Source organism: Alosa pseudoharengus, unplaced genomic scaffold, assembly GCF_046254945.1.
Source record: "Alosa pseudoharengus isolate Yale_2024_CS ecotype anadromous, Long Island Sound unplaced genomic scaffold, YU_APseudo_1.1 YU_APseudo_1.1_scf_11, whole genome shotgun sequence".
In the NCBI taxonomy this organism is placed as follows: Eukaryota; Metazoa; Chordata; class Actinopteri; order Clupeiformes; family Clupeidae; genus Alosa; species Alosa pseudoharengus.
The window spans coordinates 12,893,857-12,913,880 of NW_027468576.1; the positions used below are offsets into that span (position 1 = coordinate 12,893,857).

The window sequence follows — 20,024 nt, forward strand, 5'->3', positions numbered from 1 at the left end:
TTGATCTGTAGCCCCCCCGCTGGACTGGACCCCCCGAAAGGAGGGTAGGGCAGACACAGTTCTCTGTGAATATCTTGAGAACTGTAGAGCCTAGGATGACCATTTTTTTCCGTATGTTTGCCTCCAGGGGTCATGTTAACCCATTTCATGTGCACACATGTGCACAAACAGATACACACACACACACACATACATTCACAGTAATCATACGTATGACACATAGTCACACAGTAGACATATGTACGCTTGCATGCACAGGCACATACGCAGGCACACACACAAGCACGCACATACACACACACACACCCACACACACACACACACTCACACAGACAAACACCCACTCTCTCAAATTCAGAAAATTGCATTAAACTAAAATCGGAAGACATTGTTATCTTTGTTAGACCATAGGGTCGTTGTCATATAAATGCAGTAACGAAATTCGAAGTCTAAATATACAAACTTTATGTTGAAAGTGTAACCGCGACCGTTTCCCATAGGAATGAATGTAAAACACCCTCCAAAACGAGACCTCCCGAAATTCAGAAAAAAATACTAAATTGATATCAGGTACCGTTATTACCATTGGTAGATCATAGGGTAGCTGTGATATAAATGCTGTGACGAAATTCGAAGTGTAAATATAGCTGCAAGCAGCAATGAGGGGGCCAAGCAGAATAGGCCGGAGTAGCCACAGCGACAAGATAGAACCAGAGAATGTCTAATAAGGGGAGAACCTTCACTCTCGGAACTCTCCCGGTGTGGTACTGCATCTAGGGGCGCTCGCGGGCGAGTCCAGAATGAATGGAGGTCTATGGAGCTGTACCCCTCAAAATCCACTTTTCTCGGGCTATAATTTTTTTTTCAAGTAATTTGAATATTGTATTCGAAAGGGGAGACAAAGACAATACACTTGGTTGAGTATTATATTTTTTAATGTCACTTAATTGTTCTAAAAAGCCTTTCAAACGTGTCATTCATTAGCATGATCATAGCATAGCATAGAATCAATGCTAGCGTGTTATGGGCAACAACGACCCAACCTGTAAGAAAACGAAAGGACATGACTCCCGGATTATTTCACTTTTGATTGATAATCCATATCCATTTTGCGAAAAATAAAATAAAATCTGAGGGTTTCAGTTGTTAAATAGGTGAAAACAATAAATGTAGCCATGTAGCTCCATAGGACCCCATGTATTTTGGACTCGCCCGCGATCGCCATCTAGGTGAACTCTGGTGAACTGCAGCCCAATTCGGTTTGTATGGGATTAATAGAGAGTGGGGAGGCTCTCCGTAGACGGGCTCTGATAGAACTCAGACACCCGTGATCAACACTTTCAACAAGTGTCACATCCAGGGCCTGAAGTTAACTTTTTTGGCCACCAGCCACTGTGGCAGGTGAATTTTGAAATCCACCTGCCACAGTGTTTTTTACCAGCCAAAAATATTTTGTGCCCAAAATAAAGGTGAACGACTAAGAAAATGCATAAGAATGGTTCTTGAACTTGTACAGAATACACATTACAGTACTCAAGTAAAAGTAAAAAAGTGCTTTGTTAATAAATTACTCAAGTAGGCCTAACAAGTTACTTTTTTGTAGGCCTACATTTTTATATTTTTGATGGACCTTTAAAGGGATACAAAAGTATCCTTTATGCCTATTTGCTTTTCTCCTCCTCTGTAAGATAATCATATAGTCAAACATATTTTAAAAGCCCAATTCAAATATATTTTATTTAATATACTTTTTCATAGCCAGAATAAGCATTACGTGGCTATGGATTGAAAAGCAGTCTTCCAATGCATTGTAGCTGATTCTTCTGCTTTGCATTGCTAGAAGTCTGGTTATAACTTCACCATACAGACAATGTAACCTAAAAACAATGGCTATATTATGGGTAGACCTATATTTAGGCTATAGCCTAGGCATATCCACTCGGGCAGAGCGACAGAGGAGGCTATCTGTTTTCTCAGCCGACCGACCGTCTCATGTCATGTCCTGCAACATTGAGCCTACATAAATGAATGCTAGGCTTTTTCTAACTTGATTTCCAGTGCATTTGCTTTGCTTGTAAATTAAGTTGTAGGCCTACTTTCCTTGTCCAATGTGATTGTTGAATGATGCTGGCCAGAAATGAATATATGTGGAAGTTTCCGTGTCATGTCATACCTCTAGTCTCGTTGGCACTCTGGCAGCCTCACCAGAAGATGCAGCAACTGGCAGGACGTCATTGCCTTAACTGAGTTGTTACCTATATAGAACATCTACTTCTGTGTAGTAGGCTACATAGGCCAGCCATTACTTTTATAATCGCGGGGAAACGTAACAATGCATTCTGAAGCCCTGTTTCTTTTCTCCCACGCCGTTGTGTACCGGGGGAGAGGTGCTCTTTTCTCCCTTGAGATACTTTCTCCTATAATAAACTTGTTCACGTAATGAAAGGCAATTGAAAATGTAGCAGAGTAAAGAGTAGATTATTGGCTCAAAAATTGGCAATCCCGACAGTGCATCTCCTTGCTCAGTGTTGTGTTGTCTTATTGGCTACCCGCCAACTTGGCAGGTAGATTGACAGTTTCACCCGCCAATCACAAAAGTTACCCGCATTTGGCGTGTGGGCGGGTGCCAATTTCATGCCCTGGTCACATCAAAACATAACTGACTTTGTTGGGCTGAAACAGGGCTGAGTATTGCTTCCGCCTCCGCCAGCCAGCCCCCCCCACCTAATCACCCCTGCCCGTCCCACCCTGTCCCACCCCTGCCCTGCCGTTGCATGCACGCATTAGAATTAACTGGATGGAACATGTTGTCATCAGTTTCACATCAAAAAATAAAAGATCGATAAAACACATCAGCAACTACAGATGCTGTTTGGCGGCTTCGCCTCAAATTTCGATTGGCTATTATGGCCAAATGGTTTTAGTTCGAAAGACAAAAAGCAATGCATTTGTGAGACATGCTCTGAAGATGATGTGCATCAAGTTTGGAGTCAATCGGACAAAATTTGTGACCTATGAAAACTTTTAAGTGTTTTTGATAAAATTCAATATAGCGGAAAATCCATCATGGCGGAAATTGACATCATAGGGTGCATTGAACTCAGCTTAGTCCAAGGACCCCAACAACACCTGGTTTTTGAAAACTCAGAGCGACAGGTCAAAGGTTAGGTGCGTGAACGCACATCCAACTTTGACCTGTTGGTGGTGCTAGAGTGTATGAGGTGCCGACTTAAAACTTGATGAAATTTATCACAGGACTGTCTCTAATCAGTGTGCCAAACTTCACAACTTTTTACCAGACGGTTCTATGGGCTGCCATAGACTTCCATGGCAGAATAATACACTTCAGCAGCTACGGGCAAAAAAAGGTTTTGCTAATTACAGCGCCCCCTAGCAGTCTTACCAATTGGTTTTGATAGATGCTACGGATGCTGAGATATGAGCTCACTTCCTGTTTGGCGGCTTCGCCACCAATTTCGATTGGCTGCTACGGGCAAACGCTTCCGTCAATTGTTATGGAAATCAAAGCACTGATAAGGCATGGTCTGAAGATGGTCTGTGCCAATTTTCAGTAATTTACAATAAGTCGATTGCGGAAATTCACAATTTCGTCGCCGTTTAAAAAAAAACATGGTCCAGTCCATACAACTTCATTTCAATTTCAAAAGAAATACTGGACTATGTTTTTTTTGATATCATCAATCATTTTCTAAACGTTTTCTTGCGTCTATAATATTGCAGCTAGCCAGACCCACATTATAATGTAGGGTCGTCTGGGCACTCATCGTTCGTAGTGCTCAGTCCGAGGGTCGGGATAATCAGTTGTCTTTCAAATTCCCTCTGCACGCAATAGGACGCAATAGGATATTTGTTTTCAAGTAGCAGGGAATTCAAGCCAAACAGTTCCAACTCTGCCATCAATCATGTTAAGCCCAACAAACGACTCTATACACGATTTCAATGCCAGATTTAGTTTCGATTTCTAGAGCTCACAAGTCAACGGAGACTGAGAGTTGCTAGACTAGCCCTGGGGCGCGTCTAGATTTCTAGGCTATATTGCAGCTCCATTTAGATCAGGGGTCTCCAACCTTTTTGGGAATGAGGGCTACCTGAAGACCCGAAATCATATGGAGGGCTACTCATTTAAAACAAACATACCCTCACCCCTTTTTTGCGAGGGTAGTCCTCCTAAATAATAGGCCTATGTGATTTTTACTTTTAAATGATCATTATTTGTGCAGGCCTATACGTCTTTATATATTAAGCAACTGTATTTTCAAATTTAATATCAATAACCTATGCAACACTACCAACATTTTTGTTCAGTTTGTTCATTTCAAAGTTTGCATGGGGAATCTAATCTATTTTTTTTTTTTTTACAAAAAAACTTTCTTTTTGTGCAATTAATAATTTGGGTTACAATTTGTACCCAATTTATACCAACCCACCATTATGAATTCAGGGGATGTTTAAGTTCTGATTTCAGTGGACAATTCGGTTTTAACATTTCAATAGTAATCGCCCACACCACCCTAACATATGAAAACTCCTTTTAAAGTTATTGCACACCTGAAATGATCCATGATCTGACAAAAAAGGGTAATGCACAGTCCTGCTCAGTCATGCATGCTATAACATTTTTAGCGCTATTATACGGCAGTTGCCTACGGAGGAGAAAAGGCCTGTGAGCTAAAGCAATTGTTTTTCAGTCCTTGAACAATCATGCAAGAACCGTATTTGACGAACATGGAATGGCCACAGAACTTTTGCAAAGATATGCTTTCATTGGCTACACCAGACAAGCAAGTTTTTTCCCCCTTTACTGTCTATGCGTGCGAGCAGCGTGTGCGCTCCGCTTCCGTTGTTGTTTAAAGATTGAATGGGAAACGGATTTGAAGCCAAAGGCTAAATTTTAACGCAGCTACAATTTATAAGGTATCACCAATATCAATTTATTGTTACAGATGTATGGCTACATACATTCTTAAAATGGTTCTGGTCTAGACTTAAATATCTATTGAAAACTTCACAATGGAGCGTGTTTTTAGAGCGTGATCTGCAGGTGACCTGTTGGCTATTTTTTAGAAAGTGCGCTGGGGGCGCCTCATAGCCGTCCCGCGGGCTACCTGGTGCCCGCGGGCACCGTGTTGGAGACCACTGATTTAGATTTAACTAATATGGATTGTATCCTTGAAGGTCTGTATGAAGTCAGTTGAAGCAAACAGCCACAGACGGTGCAAGCGAGAATGGATCCTACCACCCGCAAAACTGGAGGAGAATGTTGACTACACCGAACGAGAGTACATTGCAAAGGTTGGTTTCATGTGATATACTCACAACCTGAGTCCTTGCACTTGTCTGACTACTTCTGACGATGACTACATCTATCACTGGCAGGCACGTGCCCTTTTGCCCATTTGATATCCAAGTGCCCTTTTGACAGGACCCGTTTTTTACTTTTTAAAATGTGTAATACTTCCGCTAGTTCCAACCTGAATATTCGCTAAATGAATAATTCGCCAACCTGAAATTAGAAATTTACAAAAATAAAAATGTTCTGTGTTAATTGAAATGCCTTGCGGCCACCAATCCGTGACGTCATACATTCAGTGAACTCTCAGACGTTTGGGAGCACGGTAAGGTCACTTGGCAGTTAACCTGTCTGAACATGCAATAGTATTCAGCTTAGAGATAGAGAATAAAATGTTTAAAGTTGTTTCATGTTTAATGAAGTAGGCTATCAAACCCGTTTTAACCATGTCATGGTCCATCCATTTCAATAACCTGGCAGCTTCGAAAATCTAAGGCTGAACATTCATAACATATTCTGTTTAGGTTTCTATGTTATAGTAGCTTAGGTTAGTAGACCTAGTTCATAAAACAGAGTAGGCAAACATTTTCTAAATCGTCATAAGCCGACGACATAGGCTACTGTAGTTGTTTAACTAACCCAACTCCACACGTCGTTCTCTGTTTACAGTAGGCTACATTACGCGTCATTTCACTCAGTGGCCACACGCACAGCACGTGAATCTGCAAGACACCAGCTTGCTAATGGTGGTAGTTCACTGTGATAAACATTAAAATTATAGCCTGACAAGCCAGACTAGGCAATAACATATTTGCTGCCGCTAGGGTGCGTCTAGATTTCTAGGCTATTACAGTTAGCTTTGAATTTAATCAATAGGTCTAAGATGTAGCCTTATAGCCTATGATCTCTGTAGACAATAGCCTAATGAAAACTGAAAAGACCTATCTGTCTGTGCCCTGGCTACAGTAGGCCTACAGTACATGTACTCATATTGAATTTTCAGAACCAAGGAGAGAAATGAGAAAAATGTGTTACAGCTCTATCTGCTATTTACACCCATTCTTCTTGATACATAATGAATAAATATGAACATTTATAAAATGTTTATCAGTACATTAGAATACTTTGCAAATTGCTAAACCATATAATAGCCTGTCCCACCATCATCATTGAAATAGCATAATGCTAGAATTTAAATGCAAAAAAAATGTCCAGCTCGGGTTCAGATGATTAAAGCTTTATAGGCTAGGGAATAGGAATTATTTTGATATAATTTGCATGTAGCCTATGTATTCTCTATTGGGTTGTAATCAAAATTAAGTTTTAAATAAAGTTAACACGTTTTCTGAAAATTTTGTTCCATATGCCCTTTTTTTAAATTTGAGCCCCTGCCTCTTCAAAGGTCTCTGCACGCCCCTGATCACTGGTGATGATATTATCTTTCAACAGACCCCATGGCAATAAACTTATGTTGTTCTTCAGCTTATGCAAATATGAAATAGGCCTACAGGCTCAACAGGTTTCTGTGGTAACATGATTCATTTGAAGAGATGAAACTTGTCTCTAGTGCGGGTGCGGTTTTGAAAATTGGTCAAAAAACGTTGGTGCTGATGGATGATACGTTTTGCTATGCAGTTATCACTGGTGATGATATTATCTTTCAACAGACCCCATGGCAATAAACTTATGTTGTTCTTCAGCTTATGCAAATATGAAATAGGCCTACAGGCTCAACAGGTTTCTGTGGTGACTGTGAATGCAAAAAGAATTAACATGATTCATTTGAAGAGATGAAACTTGTCTCTAGTCCTGCTGCTCATTAAAATGTATGTTGTTCAGTCAATCACTAAAATCCGCAGTCCTTTTAACTGTTGAAAGGTTCCTGACATTTAAAGGGGACCGTGGCAACTATTTCAACGTAATAAACCCGTTTAGAAATCATTTGGATGGTTAAATGACCTGTTCCGGTGAAAATGGTGACTTTTCCCGCTGCCCCTAGCGTCCCCAGGCGGAAAACCAACCTTACAACATTGAGACTACCGTCGCGGAAAGAGAAGTGAGAAACAAGAAACTCGTTTTAAATCGTGTTTCTTACCTTGTAACATCCACATTGTCTGCCGAACTTATGCTACCGTTTTGCTAGCTTGTAAACAAATCCATGTGCTTTATCGTTACCTTTTTATCGTTACCTTTTTCCACAGTTTGAAATAGCATAATGCACAATTTCTCCAGCAGAGGGGGAAATCCTGCCAAGTTTCCCTTTAAGCTCATCATCTAATCCAGGGATTCCCAAACTGTGGCACGCGTACCCCCGGTGGTACGCGAGCTGCCACTAGGGGGTACGCGAGATGAAAAGGGCAATGGCGGAAAGGAGTTAAAAATGATTCATTAATTAATAATCAAATTAATTCATAAATAATACATAATTTCGAATCGGATTATAATGATATGGAAACGTGAAATTATAGGAAATCATTTGTAAACTATAATAGGCTATGTTTTCACAGTTTCTTTGAAGTATAGGCTAGGTAGAAGGCTGCGTAAACATGGAAAACTGGCTAAAAACAGGGACACTGTCCAAAAGGCCTAATTAAAGCGGTCGAAGAGGAGAAGCGAGAGAAACAGAGCAGGACACAGGTAACGATGGGATGGTATGGGGGGGCAGACTAATGAAGGTGGAGATGGAGCACAGGGGATAAAAGAAAGAACGAGACAGAAAAGACTGTGCGAAGAAAACGAAAGTATGATGAGGCATATAGCCCTCGGCTTCACGTGGATTGGGAGACAGACTGCCCAAAGCCACAGTGCGTGGTCTGCAGTGAGATGCTATCTAACCATTCTAATGTGGTTCTCCACACTTTTTAGCGTGAGACCTCATAGACCAGTTGCACATTTTGATTTTGTTATCATGTAGGGCGGCTAATTAAACACGATGCCTGGAATGCGTCAATAGAATGTGTTACTTTTTTATGTTTTGGATGGTGGGGGTACGTGAGCCGAGTCAGGATGTAGAAGGTGGTCCGCGGGGAAAAAAGTTTGGGAACCGCTGATCTAATCAAATACACCACTTGCTTCACACAAGGGCAACAACAACTTATTTACTTAGTTTTATGGCTCTGTCCATGCCACACACACACACGCACACACACACTGGACTGACATCTTGAGAGATATGGGTTGTCCTTAATTTGACAAAAGTGTAATTGATTACGACTAAGCCCTGCATCTTTAAATTCTTACTGTTGTTTTTTTTATTAATTAGATTCGCTCAGACTTTGACGAGGTTCAAAAAGTGAAATACAGCCTAAAAGGACCCGGAGCAAACGAGCGTCCTGTCAATCGCTTTATCATTGACCCTGACACTGGCTATGTCAAGGTCACTAAAATCTTGGACAGAGAGGAAATCCATCAGTATAATGTGAGTGTCTCTCCAAGTCTTGAAAACAACACAGTGTAATAGCCTGAAGCACTTTCAAATGAGCTTGCTACTCCACACCCTATTTGCAGAAACACCCCCAGCAATACTCTGCATGTGGTTACAGGTCCCCACCCATTTTCATTTACATTTTAGTTCTTTACTGCCCCCTTGAGGCACAAATTGGAGTAATGTGAGTGAGATGGTGTGGACTACTAGATTAGATTACAAAGGTTCTTATATTTTGTGTGAGTTTTACAGATATAAAGCAACAAACAATCATCAAGAAACAATGTGTTTCCTCAAACAGTTGACTGGAATTGCCATGTTCCTTGACGGTACTGAGGCAGAGGAAGCCATTGATCTTACTGTCTTTGTTGTTGATCAAAATGACAACCCTCCAAAGTTCGAAATCCATATCAGCACTGTCAGAGAATGCAGCACAGTCGGTAAGGAAACGGTCTGGTCTATCTGAAAACAACTACTCTTGAGTATCTACTCTGGTCTAAAAGATGTAATTTGTAGAATCTTAGTTTTTTGGAACGCTGCATTATTCCTAATATGGCACTCCTGCTAGCTTTATTGACTACCTGGATAAAACAGGGCGTAGGCACATATGACATCACATCAAAATGGAAATTTCTTAACATTCAGTTGCTATTTTGAGTCAACATTTGAATCTCTTAATGGAAAATAAAAATAAATAGCACCTTTAACCATTTTATGTAAACCATTTTATGTGTACAGTTTATGTAAAAATTTAACATTTTTGTTGTAAAATTCATTCTGTTCCACTTGACAGAATGGTCCTCTTCTAACAATCTGTGTGCTAGCAGTCTCTGTTTCAAGATGCATTTTCTCAGTTGACTCGGTTGTGTTTCACCAGGGACCTTTATAATGAATGTGACCGCCCACGACGAAGACCAGAAAGGGACGGTTAATTCAAAGATCGCCTACAGCATCATCAAGCAAGAGCCTCCAGATTCTGGAATGCTGTTCTCCATTGACCGGGACACAGGACAACTGTTTGTGAATGAGCCAACTCTGGACCGGGAGGTGAGGCCGGCTCAGCAAGGTTTTTCTTTGGCTCAATTGGCTTAATTTACCTTAACTTAACAGCTTTGGAGTCATTGGAATGGTTATATGACTTTTTCTGGGGTGAATGTGGATGGCCATCTCGCTTTCCTCTAGCGCAGTAGTCACCAACCTTTTTAAGCTCAAGATCCCTGACCTCAGCCCTGAGGCAAGATCCTCCCTACCTTGGAGCGTCAAAAGGGAACCAAAGCTAAAATACTTCCCATTTAAGGCCTTTTATTTAGGCAAATGTATCAAGTCAAAATCACATCCTCACATCACATCAAATCCTCAACCCCCTCGTGAATCCGTGCCTCTGTACCTTTTAGTCTGGGTTACACAAGGATGGCATACATTTTACAAACCGATATCACATTTTCCTTATACCGGCGCCAATGAGATAACAACACTTAGCAATATGCTAGATATCGCATATTGGGTTATGAAATACTCACAGGAATCCATAGAAATTGAATAATCATGTTATTTTATCAAATATTAGTTGTGCAGATGTATAGTCCATCTTATACACACCAATTGATTTGAAATAGAAATGGCAAGGATTTATATTTTTTGTGTAATTATTCCATATTTACTGTATTCATTCCATATCAGAACACCTGAAGTACAATTCAAATGCAAGCATGAAATTCAAAGTGTTACCTTTCATTTGATTGTCAGTATGCATTTTGGATAACCAAAAGTCCTATGGGGAGTTTCCATAGGACATTTTACAAAATGCATGAGCATACCTTAGCAAATAATAATCTAAAGTACTCACATTTCCATTCTGTATTGATCTACTTTTGAACACAGCTTCACAAGACCTGGTGCTAGCTCTCAGTTGTGTTTCTGAGTCATATCAAGTGACACAGAGGGCTGAAATGTGGTCATTTCAGAGATGCTTGTTATCCGGCAGAAAGAAAAAAAACAATATTCTAGCCTCTGTAACTCTGTGTCAGTACACACAGTTCTTCTGATTGTTCCAAGAAACTACATTGTCTTAGCTTTCCAAAGAGGTCAAGCATTTGATTATAGGCCAAACTAGGTGGGAACAGTGGCCTCTGAAGCAGGCGCTGTGCAATTGCAGGCAAAACCTGGAAATTGGTATTGAGAATTAAGCTGTTAACATAGTCTTTACTTACATGATTTTGGTTTTGATTTTCTAATTGGAGTGTTAAAATAAATAAATTTGATAATGTTTGATCGCTGCTTTGGTATGAAGCATCTTTCACATAATGAATGTGCACTCTAGAAAGTGAAAATAACCTAGGCCTACCATGCGCTCTGTGTCATGCTGGCTGGCTAGGCTGGTTCAGAGCAAGGGGGTAAGCGAATATCAGGAAAGTGTACCCCCTATTGGAGATTCTGCATGCAAATCAAACCAGCTAATAGGCTAACTGAAATAAAACCATGCCAATCTCTAGGTATGGTGAAGGGTATGTGATGATATGTGGCTATTTTAATACCAAAAGCCAACGGAACTTCATCAGGATGCATAGTATCCTGGATCCATGAAATAACTGGCCTTTATAAATAAAAATGGGAATGGGAATTTAACATAGGGGTATACTTATGAGCACCTGTATTTTTACACCTGTACCTTTATTTATTTACGATACATTATTCATTCACAAAGAAAATTGGTGTCCTTAAAGGTTGGATTTTTCCTAATTTTTTTAATTAAGGCATTAACCCTTTCGTGCCCGTGCCAAACATTCCATTTTTGTTTATTTATTTCTTGAGTATATTACATACTATCAATGGAATATACATACCATTGTAATCAGAATGATCAGTTCTATCAAATGGTGTAAAATACCTATGGTAATGTTGATATAGTAATGAACAGTCTTTGAAAATCCTCTCCAGATGTATACCGAAATTCGTTAAAATTTCATTTCATTCACATAAAAAATCATTTTCATCATATACTATACAAGATAGAGAAAATTATAGAGTGTATGACATGTTCAGCAAGTTGTGGGCTATTTAACAAAAAAGACTGAATTGGAATATCATTAACCTTTCAAAAGTTATGATAAATTTAGTGATCAGTGTAAAAAAATGCAGGAAACGGGATTAGAATGTTGAAAGAATTCACATTCTCTTTCTCACCAAAAACATAAAAGTATGCATAAAAACTAATAATGAAGTCAGACACAATGGTTTAGATTTGTTTGGTCCATAAGAATAAACCATTTATTTGTATTTAAGCAAATGCTACAGTCAATAATAATGATATATAAAAAAAAACATGTACCTTACCAGTAATACGGGAAGTAAGTATACTGTATAGTTATTGAAGATCGTTTCGACTAAAGACATAACATACATTTGATTCAACAGATACAACTTCCTTATATAAATCAGTATAATATGAAAATTGTATACATCTATAAAATTTATTATTTTTATTTATGAAAAGCTAGGAATACAATCAACTTCAACATCACTCAAAAATCAATGTGTTCTAAACATTTGAAAGTGGATTACATAGAACAAGCCTGTTGAGAATAAACACATTTATACACAAACTCACACACACACACACACACACAAAGAGGAGGATAGGGAAAGGTGGGGTGGGGATCCTGAAGGTTGAACACAGAAGACCTATGACTCATAACTAAATGCATCCCCTCCTGTAGAATGCCAAATCTGACAGTCACCTACCGCTAAACTCCGGGCCATACAAGCTACTAGTGTTATTATGTATTATATTTTATAACAAAGCCAACCATTTTTCTTTGGCTCCTGCTGTACAGGAATATGTACTTGATGAAAAGACGACAGATTAGAAGTTGGAGCAGCTGAAGGCGAGGCTGAAATTTTGACGGAAATGCCTGCCAGCTGTTGTGGTCTTTCTGGCTGTAGCTACCAAACCTAGGTTAAACACCAGATTCTGCATTGCCAAACTTGAAATAATAAGAAACTACTGACAACGGCAATGTCAATGGAGAAAAAGTGTACACAATACGTATTTATCATTTGGTCAACGCTCCCTGATCCCTTCAGAGACTTGGTTCCCCAGTAGCAATGGATATTAGGGAGGGAAGTGAAGCCCCATGTCAATGATCAATCCTAGAAAACTGTGAAAGTCTTCTGGGGTCTCTTCGTTCCATGCCCCTGCACTGTGTGTTTGCATACGACGGCCTACTAAGCACAACCTCCCACCCGTTCCGGTTGATAAAACCACATATGCCTGGGACAACAACATATAAAAAACATAACAAGTCTATTTCACAGTGTTTAGTGGCAGTCTACACCACCCTATGCACGCCACCTAAATCTATACCTTCTTCCTCCATCCTCACATGGTCTTTAACATTGTGAGCGCAAGCTCATCAGCAGTCAGCTACCTCTTCAGGCCTGCAACGAGGTCTGTGTAGGTCTTTTTATCCTCCATCTGAAACAACAGTAAAATCATACAAATGTAATACCTTTATTAATTTACAAAATAAAATCAAAACTACAGATGTATGTGTGTGTGCACATACATACACCAGAAGAGGTAGCCTTGAAACTATTGAAGCATTCTGAGTAACTCAAAAATATTCAGAATAATGAAGCAATTTTATTACACATGGGTTTAGCTGCCCTAAATCTGATTGCCTGGCTGGCATCAAGATAAAGACAGATTACATTTCACCTAGTAACTAACTGCTGAAAATGCAATAATTACATTTCTGACATTATATGTGATTTCACATCATGTTTTCTATAACTACATATTGAGAGGTCTAGAAAAGTCATGTCATTTTAGAAAATGTTGAGACAAGCAGGTCTGATGTTTGTCATTTAGAAGTTAGCAAGCTAAATCAGTTCACTACAAACTGCCTAGCGAGGTAACAACTCGAGGACAGGCAATAAGTTAATTAGCACTACATTTCTGACAGAATATGTGATTTCACATCTTATTTTCTACAACTACATTTTGAGAGGAGAACAAATATCGCTCAACTTATTTCATGTAGAACTGACGCAAACAAATGCAGCGCCCATTGATTTATCCAGCTTTGATGTGCTAACGTTATACTGACTTGCCAATAATGCTTACCTAACAAGCAAATTGGTACTAGAAAACAAACTTACTTACATACTAACAGGTTTTTAAATTAAATTGTCAAATGAAAATAACTGACATCAAAAGCAAACGAGAGTACTGCAAGCAGTTCAGAGTAATGCAGCTAGCTAAAGTTACATGACGATGCACTTAGCCCCCGCTATGCCATAATGTTGATGTTGATGAGAAAGCATGTTTCTGTCAAATAACATGATTTTAGGACTACAAATTAAGACTAGAATTGCGGTTCCGAGGAACTGCAAGAGTGGGTTTGATCAGGGGCATGGAACTCGGCCTCATCCAAGGATTCCGACGGTACCTTATTTATCAAAACATCGGGCACACGGATCAAAAGTTATCTGCATTAACGCAACATCCAATAAGCTAAAACGCATAAATAACGTGGTTGCAATGCTGGTTGCTATGGTGGTCGCTAGGTTGACATTACAGGGGTGGTTTCTAGGTTGTTGCTAGGGTAATTATTTAGTTGCTAGTAAGCCATCTTAAGCTGACGGCATAAAGTGATTATTTTAAGATACATTTTCAAACCAGAACTGTGTATAGGTCATGGTTAAAAACGTATCACGTAATGCAGCCAGTTTAAGATTTTTTAAGAAGTCAGATTTTTTAAAGGCAATCAAATTTCTGCTGACTCTCTTCTGGCTGCGGTTAAAGGCCAGCGCCTCCTGAGAGGCCTGAAGGGTCAGTTCTGAGGTTGTTGGCTGCTGGAACCTAAAAATGGACTGCATTTTCTTAAAAGACAATGTGACTGAATGTGACTGAAGTGCGGGCAAAGTTTGCACAGAAATGTACGATTTTTCCCACCCTCATCGACCTTGTCATAAAACTTGTTTAAATGATCACACGACGCCTCCTTGCTGCTTTGTCGTCTACATCAGCCTTTCTCAAACTTCTTTGACCTGAGGCCCAGTCAAGGCATACTTTGGGGTCATAGGGCCCACCTACATGAACCCACCCCTCCTCCCACCCCCCCATCAAATTGTAACGATATCACAATTATTATTATTATTTTTATACTATATTGCCTATATGCACTTCAAAACAGTCAATGTTTAAAGTGCTAAGATTGTTCACAAAAGTTTGTGAAAGCATGCACATCAGAGTACTGCTTTACTAATGTAAAATATAATTAGGCCTACACTAGTTTCATTGTTTTTGCATTGTTGCATGATTGATATGCTATTTAATTACATTTCATTTGAATGCCTGAATGTAAGAATTCAGGAAACACAATACCAGCTTTTAACATGTCTGTTGTTTACTAGTTTATGTAAATCACATAACACATGAACTGTTCATACTACTGATAGCCCATTACTGTACACAATAATACTGTGCCCATTCATTAACATATATTAAACATCAGGCGTCTTGTTTACACATTTAAACCATATTTGCACTTCGAATTTCGCTTCCAAACTGTAATAACTACATCTACAAAGTCTAAAGAAGATAACCATGTAGTCTGTTCATAGATAAGATCAATTTTGACAGAACTACAGACTTCGTGAAAGTAGCCTAGTAGTCCTACATAAAAGGCTCCATATTCACTTCATTGCAAAATCGCGGTTGGTCTGTTTACACACTAAAACCATATTTACACTTCGAAATTCGCTTCCAAATTGTAGTAACTACATCTACGAAGTCTAAGGAAGATAATCACGTAGTCTGTTCATAGATAAGATACATTTTGACAGAACTACAGACTTCGTGAAAGTAGCCTAGAAGCCCTACATAAAAGGCTCCATTAACTTCATTGCAAAATCGCGGTTGGTCTGTTTACACACTAAAACCATATTTACACTTCGAAATTCGCTTCCAAATTGTAGTAACTACATCTACGAAGTCTAAGGAAGATAACCTTGTAGTCTGTTCAACGATAAGATATATTTTGACAGAACTACAGACCTCGTAAAAGTAGTACCTAAAATTAGTGTGATAAATGGCCATCACGTAGCCTAAAGCATATAGCACTAGCATATGACAACAGCAAATAGCTAACGTTTACGTTAGCCTAACTTACTTATCGTTGACGTTGACCCGACACGTTTATAAGTTAGACCATAGACTGATAAGGACGTCCATCAAAATTCCGTGTGTATCCTGTGTATCTTTCGTGCTGCTATCCTGTTGCCTTTTCCCTGTTGTTCCGGCAACAAGGTTTTTACGCGATATAGACCTCTGAAGTTCGCCTACAAAAAAGCTGCCATCTTTGACATCCGGTATCTGGCGATTTTTCCTATGGGAAAATAACATGGGGATTTTGAATAATCGCACCTGTTAAAGTCTCGTGGGGATGAAAAAGTCTGAAATGCAGACGTTTTCCTGAACACACTTTTGTCCTCTGCCTTCGAGTGGATACTGTGATCTCCGGTAAGTGAAGGCGGCACACTTAGATGTTTGCTACTCCAGAGCTAACTTGCAATGCAATTTGCCATAGGTAGTTAGCTTCAATTAACAACCGGATCTCCTTATATGGGCAAAGATGGCCGTTTTGGATCTTTTTTGTAGGCGAACTTCAGAGGTCTATTTGCCACATCCCAGAGAGTTGTTGTTTGGTGGGTCAGGTGACGAGCCGTCGAATCACAGCACAGCACCCAGAATGCATTGCAACACACCGTCTAGAAGGGACTCAGCGTTAGGTCGGCTTTAAATAGCAAACAGAACCAGTAGTAATATAACGTTGTCTGTAAGCTCCACAGATCGTGGCAAGACAATTGAATTGATTGTGGACTTCTTGCTGGGCAACGATGAGTAACTTAATTAGTAATGCTGCGTGGATATGCATGATATCTGTATGAAAGTGTGTTTCTCAATGTAATAATCTATACAACTGTACACATGACTAAGTTCAAATGGAGCTAGCTGGGTATAGGACTGGGCTGAATGGATTGGTGAAATACTTTATTTATTTATTTTTTTAATGACCTATATGAACATGGTTTGGCTTTAAAAAAAAGAGGAGACAGCGCGAATGACCTTTACACTTAGTGCTGGCAAGGCATTGAACTGGGCTGAATGGATTTGGAAAATATATATATTTTTTTTTTTTTAATGACCTGTATCAACATGGTTTGGCTTTAAAAAAAAGATGAGACAACGCTTCGCGCTGTCTCATCTTTTTTACATTACCTTTACACTTAGTGCTGGCAAGGCATTGAACTGGGCTTCATTCAAGGATTCCAACGGTACCTCATTCATGAAAATCGGACATACGGGTCAAAAATTACATGCACACACCTTCATATACACAGACAGCCCAGCCCAGCCCATTAGAGCTCTGCCAGGTGGCTTAGAACTCTTCCAGGTGCAAGCTTAAGCAATTAGAGCTGTGATGTCACAATCGAATTAGAATCCTTGAACATTCCGCCATTCATTTCAATGGGGCCCAAAAACGCCGAAAAACGGGAATACCGCGAAAACGACAAGTGCCAGCGACACGAAATCAACAAGCAAGTTACACCGGTTCGGGCCTGAATTTTTGGAGTTCGAACCGCGTCGACAGCTCAAACGGTCTAGGAGCAGTAGTTCGGCCAAAAAGTGGGTGAAAAAGAAGATATAACTAGAATTGCGGTTCCGAGGAACTGCAAGAGTGGGTTTGATCAGTGGCACGGAACTCGGCCTCATCCAAGGATTCCAACGGTACCTCATTTATGAAAATCGGGCACACGGATCAAAAGTTGTCTGCATTAACGCAACATCCAATAAGCTAAAACGCATAAATAACATGGTTGCTATGCTGGTTGCTATGGTGGTCGCTAGGTTGACATTACAGGGGTGGTTTCTAGGTTGTTGCTAGGGTAATTAGTTAGTTGCTAGTAAGCCATCTTAAGCTGACTGCATAAAGTGATTATTTTAAGAGATACATTTTCAAACCAGAACTGTGTATAGGTCATGGTTAAAAACGTATCAGAATCTCAGAAATAATCACGTAATGCAGCCAGTTTAAGATTTTTTAAGAAGTCAGATTTTTTAAAGGCAATCAAATTTCTGCTGACTCTCTTCTGGCTGCGGTTAAAGGCCAGCGCCTGCTGAGAGGCCTGAAGGGTCAGTTCTGAGGTTGTTGGCTGCTGGAACCGAAAAAAGGACTGCATTTTCTTAAAAGACAATGTGACTGAAGTGCGGGCAAAGTTTGCACAGAAATGTACGATTTTTCCCACCCTCATCGACCTCGTCATAAAACTTGTTTAAATGATCACACCTTGCTGCTTTGTTGTCTACATCAGCATTTCTCAAACTTCTTTGACCTGAGGCCCAGTCAAGGCATACTTTGGGGTCATAGGGCCCACCTACATGAACCCACCCCCTCCTCCCAACCCCTATCAAATTGTAATGATATCACAATTATTATTTTTATACTATATTGCTATACATGCACTTTAAAACAGTCAATGTTTAAAGTGCTAAGATTGTTCACAAAAGTTTGTGAAAGCATGCACATCAGAGTACTGCTTTACTCAGGGGCAGAGCTACGTGGTGGCCAGGGGGGGCCACGGCCACCACTGGTCAAAGCTTGGCCACCCTGCTGGCACCCCCAGCTCCGTTCAGTGAAAAGTTAAAAAAAAAAGATTGCTGCCGTTTTCAACGGTAGCCTACTTTGAAAGGAAGTGTAGCCTACGGTTCTAATCAAATCGTGAGTAGGCCTAGTGCAGCAGCAGCAGGGGACAATTCAAGTCATCTGTTAAAAACACTTGACAGTAGACTACTACTTACTTAACCTCAGTGACAACAGGTGAGTTGATGATGACTTGGAACATTAATGTTAAAATGTGACACTAATCATAGCAAAGTGAGCTGCGTTGGGCTGTTCTTGTTAGGTAGGCTCTGACATTGACGTGTGAGGCTGATCAAAAATAAGCGGATGCCCGCGGTAACTCTGTTACAAAAATATTTTGATAATATTCGGGTGAAATGCAAGCATATTAGGCACATATCTCCGGATGGCTCCAATAAAAGTAGGCTAATAGTGTCTAGCCTAGGCTACTTTATAAAAACATAATTTGCTGACTGCGTGTGGTTCTTGCCATAGCTGGTCAGGCAGAGGCAGGCTGCTGCGTTGCCTGAGTTCTTTGTTACATTGCTCCGGTAATTGCAACGAGATGAAACCTTAACTGCGTGACAGAGCAGAAGTGGGGCTTTCCAACGAGACTAAACACTTGTCTGTGCGATCAAGTATGAAAATACAAAAAATCATGAAATTAAATCAAATTGCATCATATTTAGTTTACCTACGCACCCACACTCTCGTTTGAATTAGGCTACTCGCGAACCCGTGATCGCATAGATATGGCATATCAGAAGAAAGAGGAGGCACAGGGCTATCCATTGGTACCAAGTATATCAATCCTTCTGGGCTATAAAAACAGACAACGTGACTGCAAAATAACATCATGTACAAAAACCAACGCTTCACAGCCATTACTCTCGTTTGAATTAGGCCCTACTCACGAACCCGTGATCGGATAGATAGCCTATGCCACGCATGTCAGATGAAAGAGGAGACACAGAGCTATCATTTGATACCAAGTACATCCTTCTGGGTTATAAAACAGACGAAGGGACATCAAAATAATAACTTCATATAGCTCGACTTACTTACCCCACGTTTTTGTGTGTTGTTGTGGTGGCAAAGCATGTTCATAATCCAACGCTATAATGTGTTTCTCTATGGCATAGCATGTTCATAATCCGGTTTTGAGATCCTAGCAAATTCCTACATGGCATCCAATTCAAGACTCACATTGCATCCCAATTTATTCGACAAAGAAACACCTTTTTCCCTTCACTTTGTTCATGGCTCATTGTTCTTGTTTGTGTATGGCACTTACAATGACCAGGATAAATGCTTCTAACTAAAGGTAGTGAAAAAGCCCTTAAAACAGTCTAGGGTTCTAAGGGTTAATGTCTTGATTCAGAGCCATGTTACTTACAGCCAAGTACTTGGAGTGGATAACAGAAAGAAATATAGTTTTGCCATCAGTATAAGATTAAATATCTGCATACCATATTTGTAGTATTTATTATTGTTCTTTGAGTTAACATCATTTGAATATGACTGATTAAGTAAGGTGCATTATCATAATGTACTTTTTATAGCATTGGCCTATTTATGGAAAATGTGTTGGAGTGGACAACAA

The 20,024-nt window shown here is 39.8% G+C and overlaps 1 protein-coding gene across 1 annotated transcript in view; it reads left to right on the forward strand.

Moving 5' to 3' along the window:
* The window catches only part of LOC143117498 (desmoglein-2.1-like), a 92,903-nt gene that overhangs the window by 27,671 nt on the left and 45,208 nt on the right, over positions 1-20,024 (forward strand). Inside the window, exons 2-5 of the mRNA XM_076279245.1 lie at positions 5,197-5,313; positions 8,574-8,729; positions 9,037-9,175; positions 9,613-9,782. Coding sequence (XP_076135360.1) covers positions 5,197-5,313; positions 8,574-8,729; positions 9,037-9,175; positions 9,613-9,782 — 582 coding nt within the window. The remainder of the gene's footprint in view (positions 1-5,196; positions 5,314-8,573; positions 8,730-9,036; positions 9,176-9,612; positions 9,783-20,024) is intronic.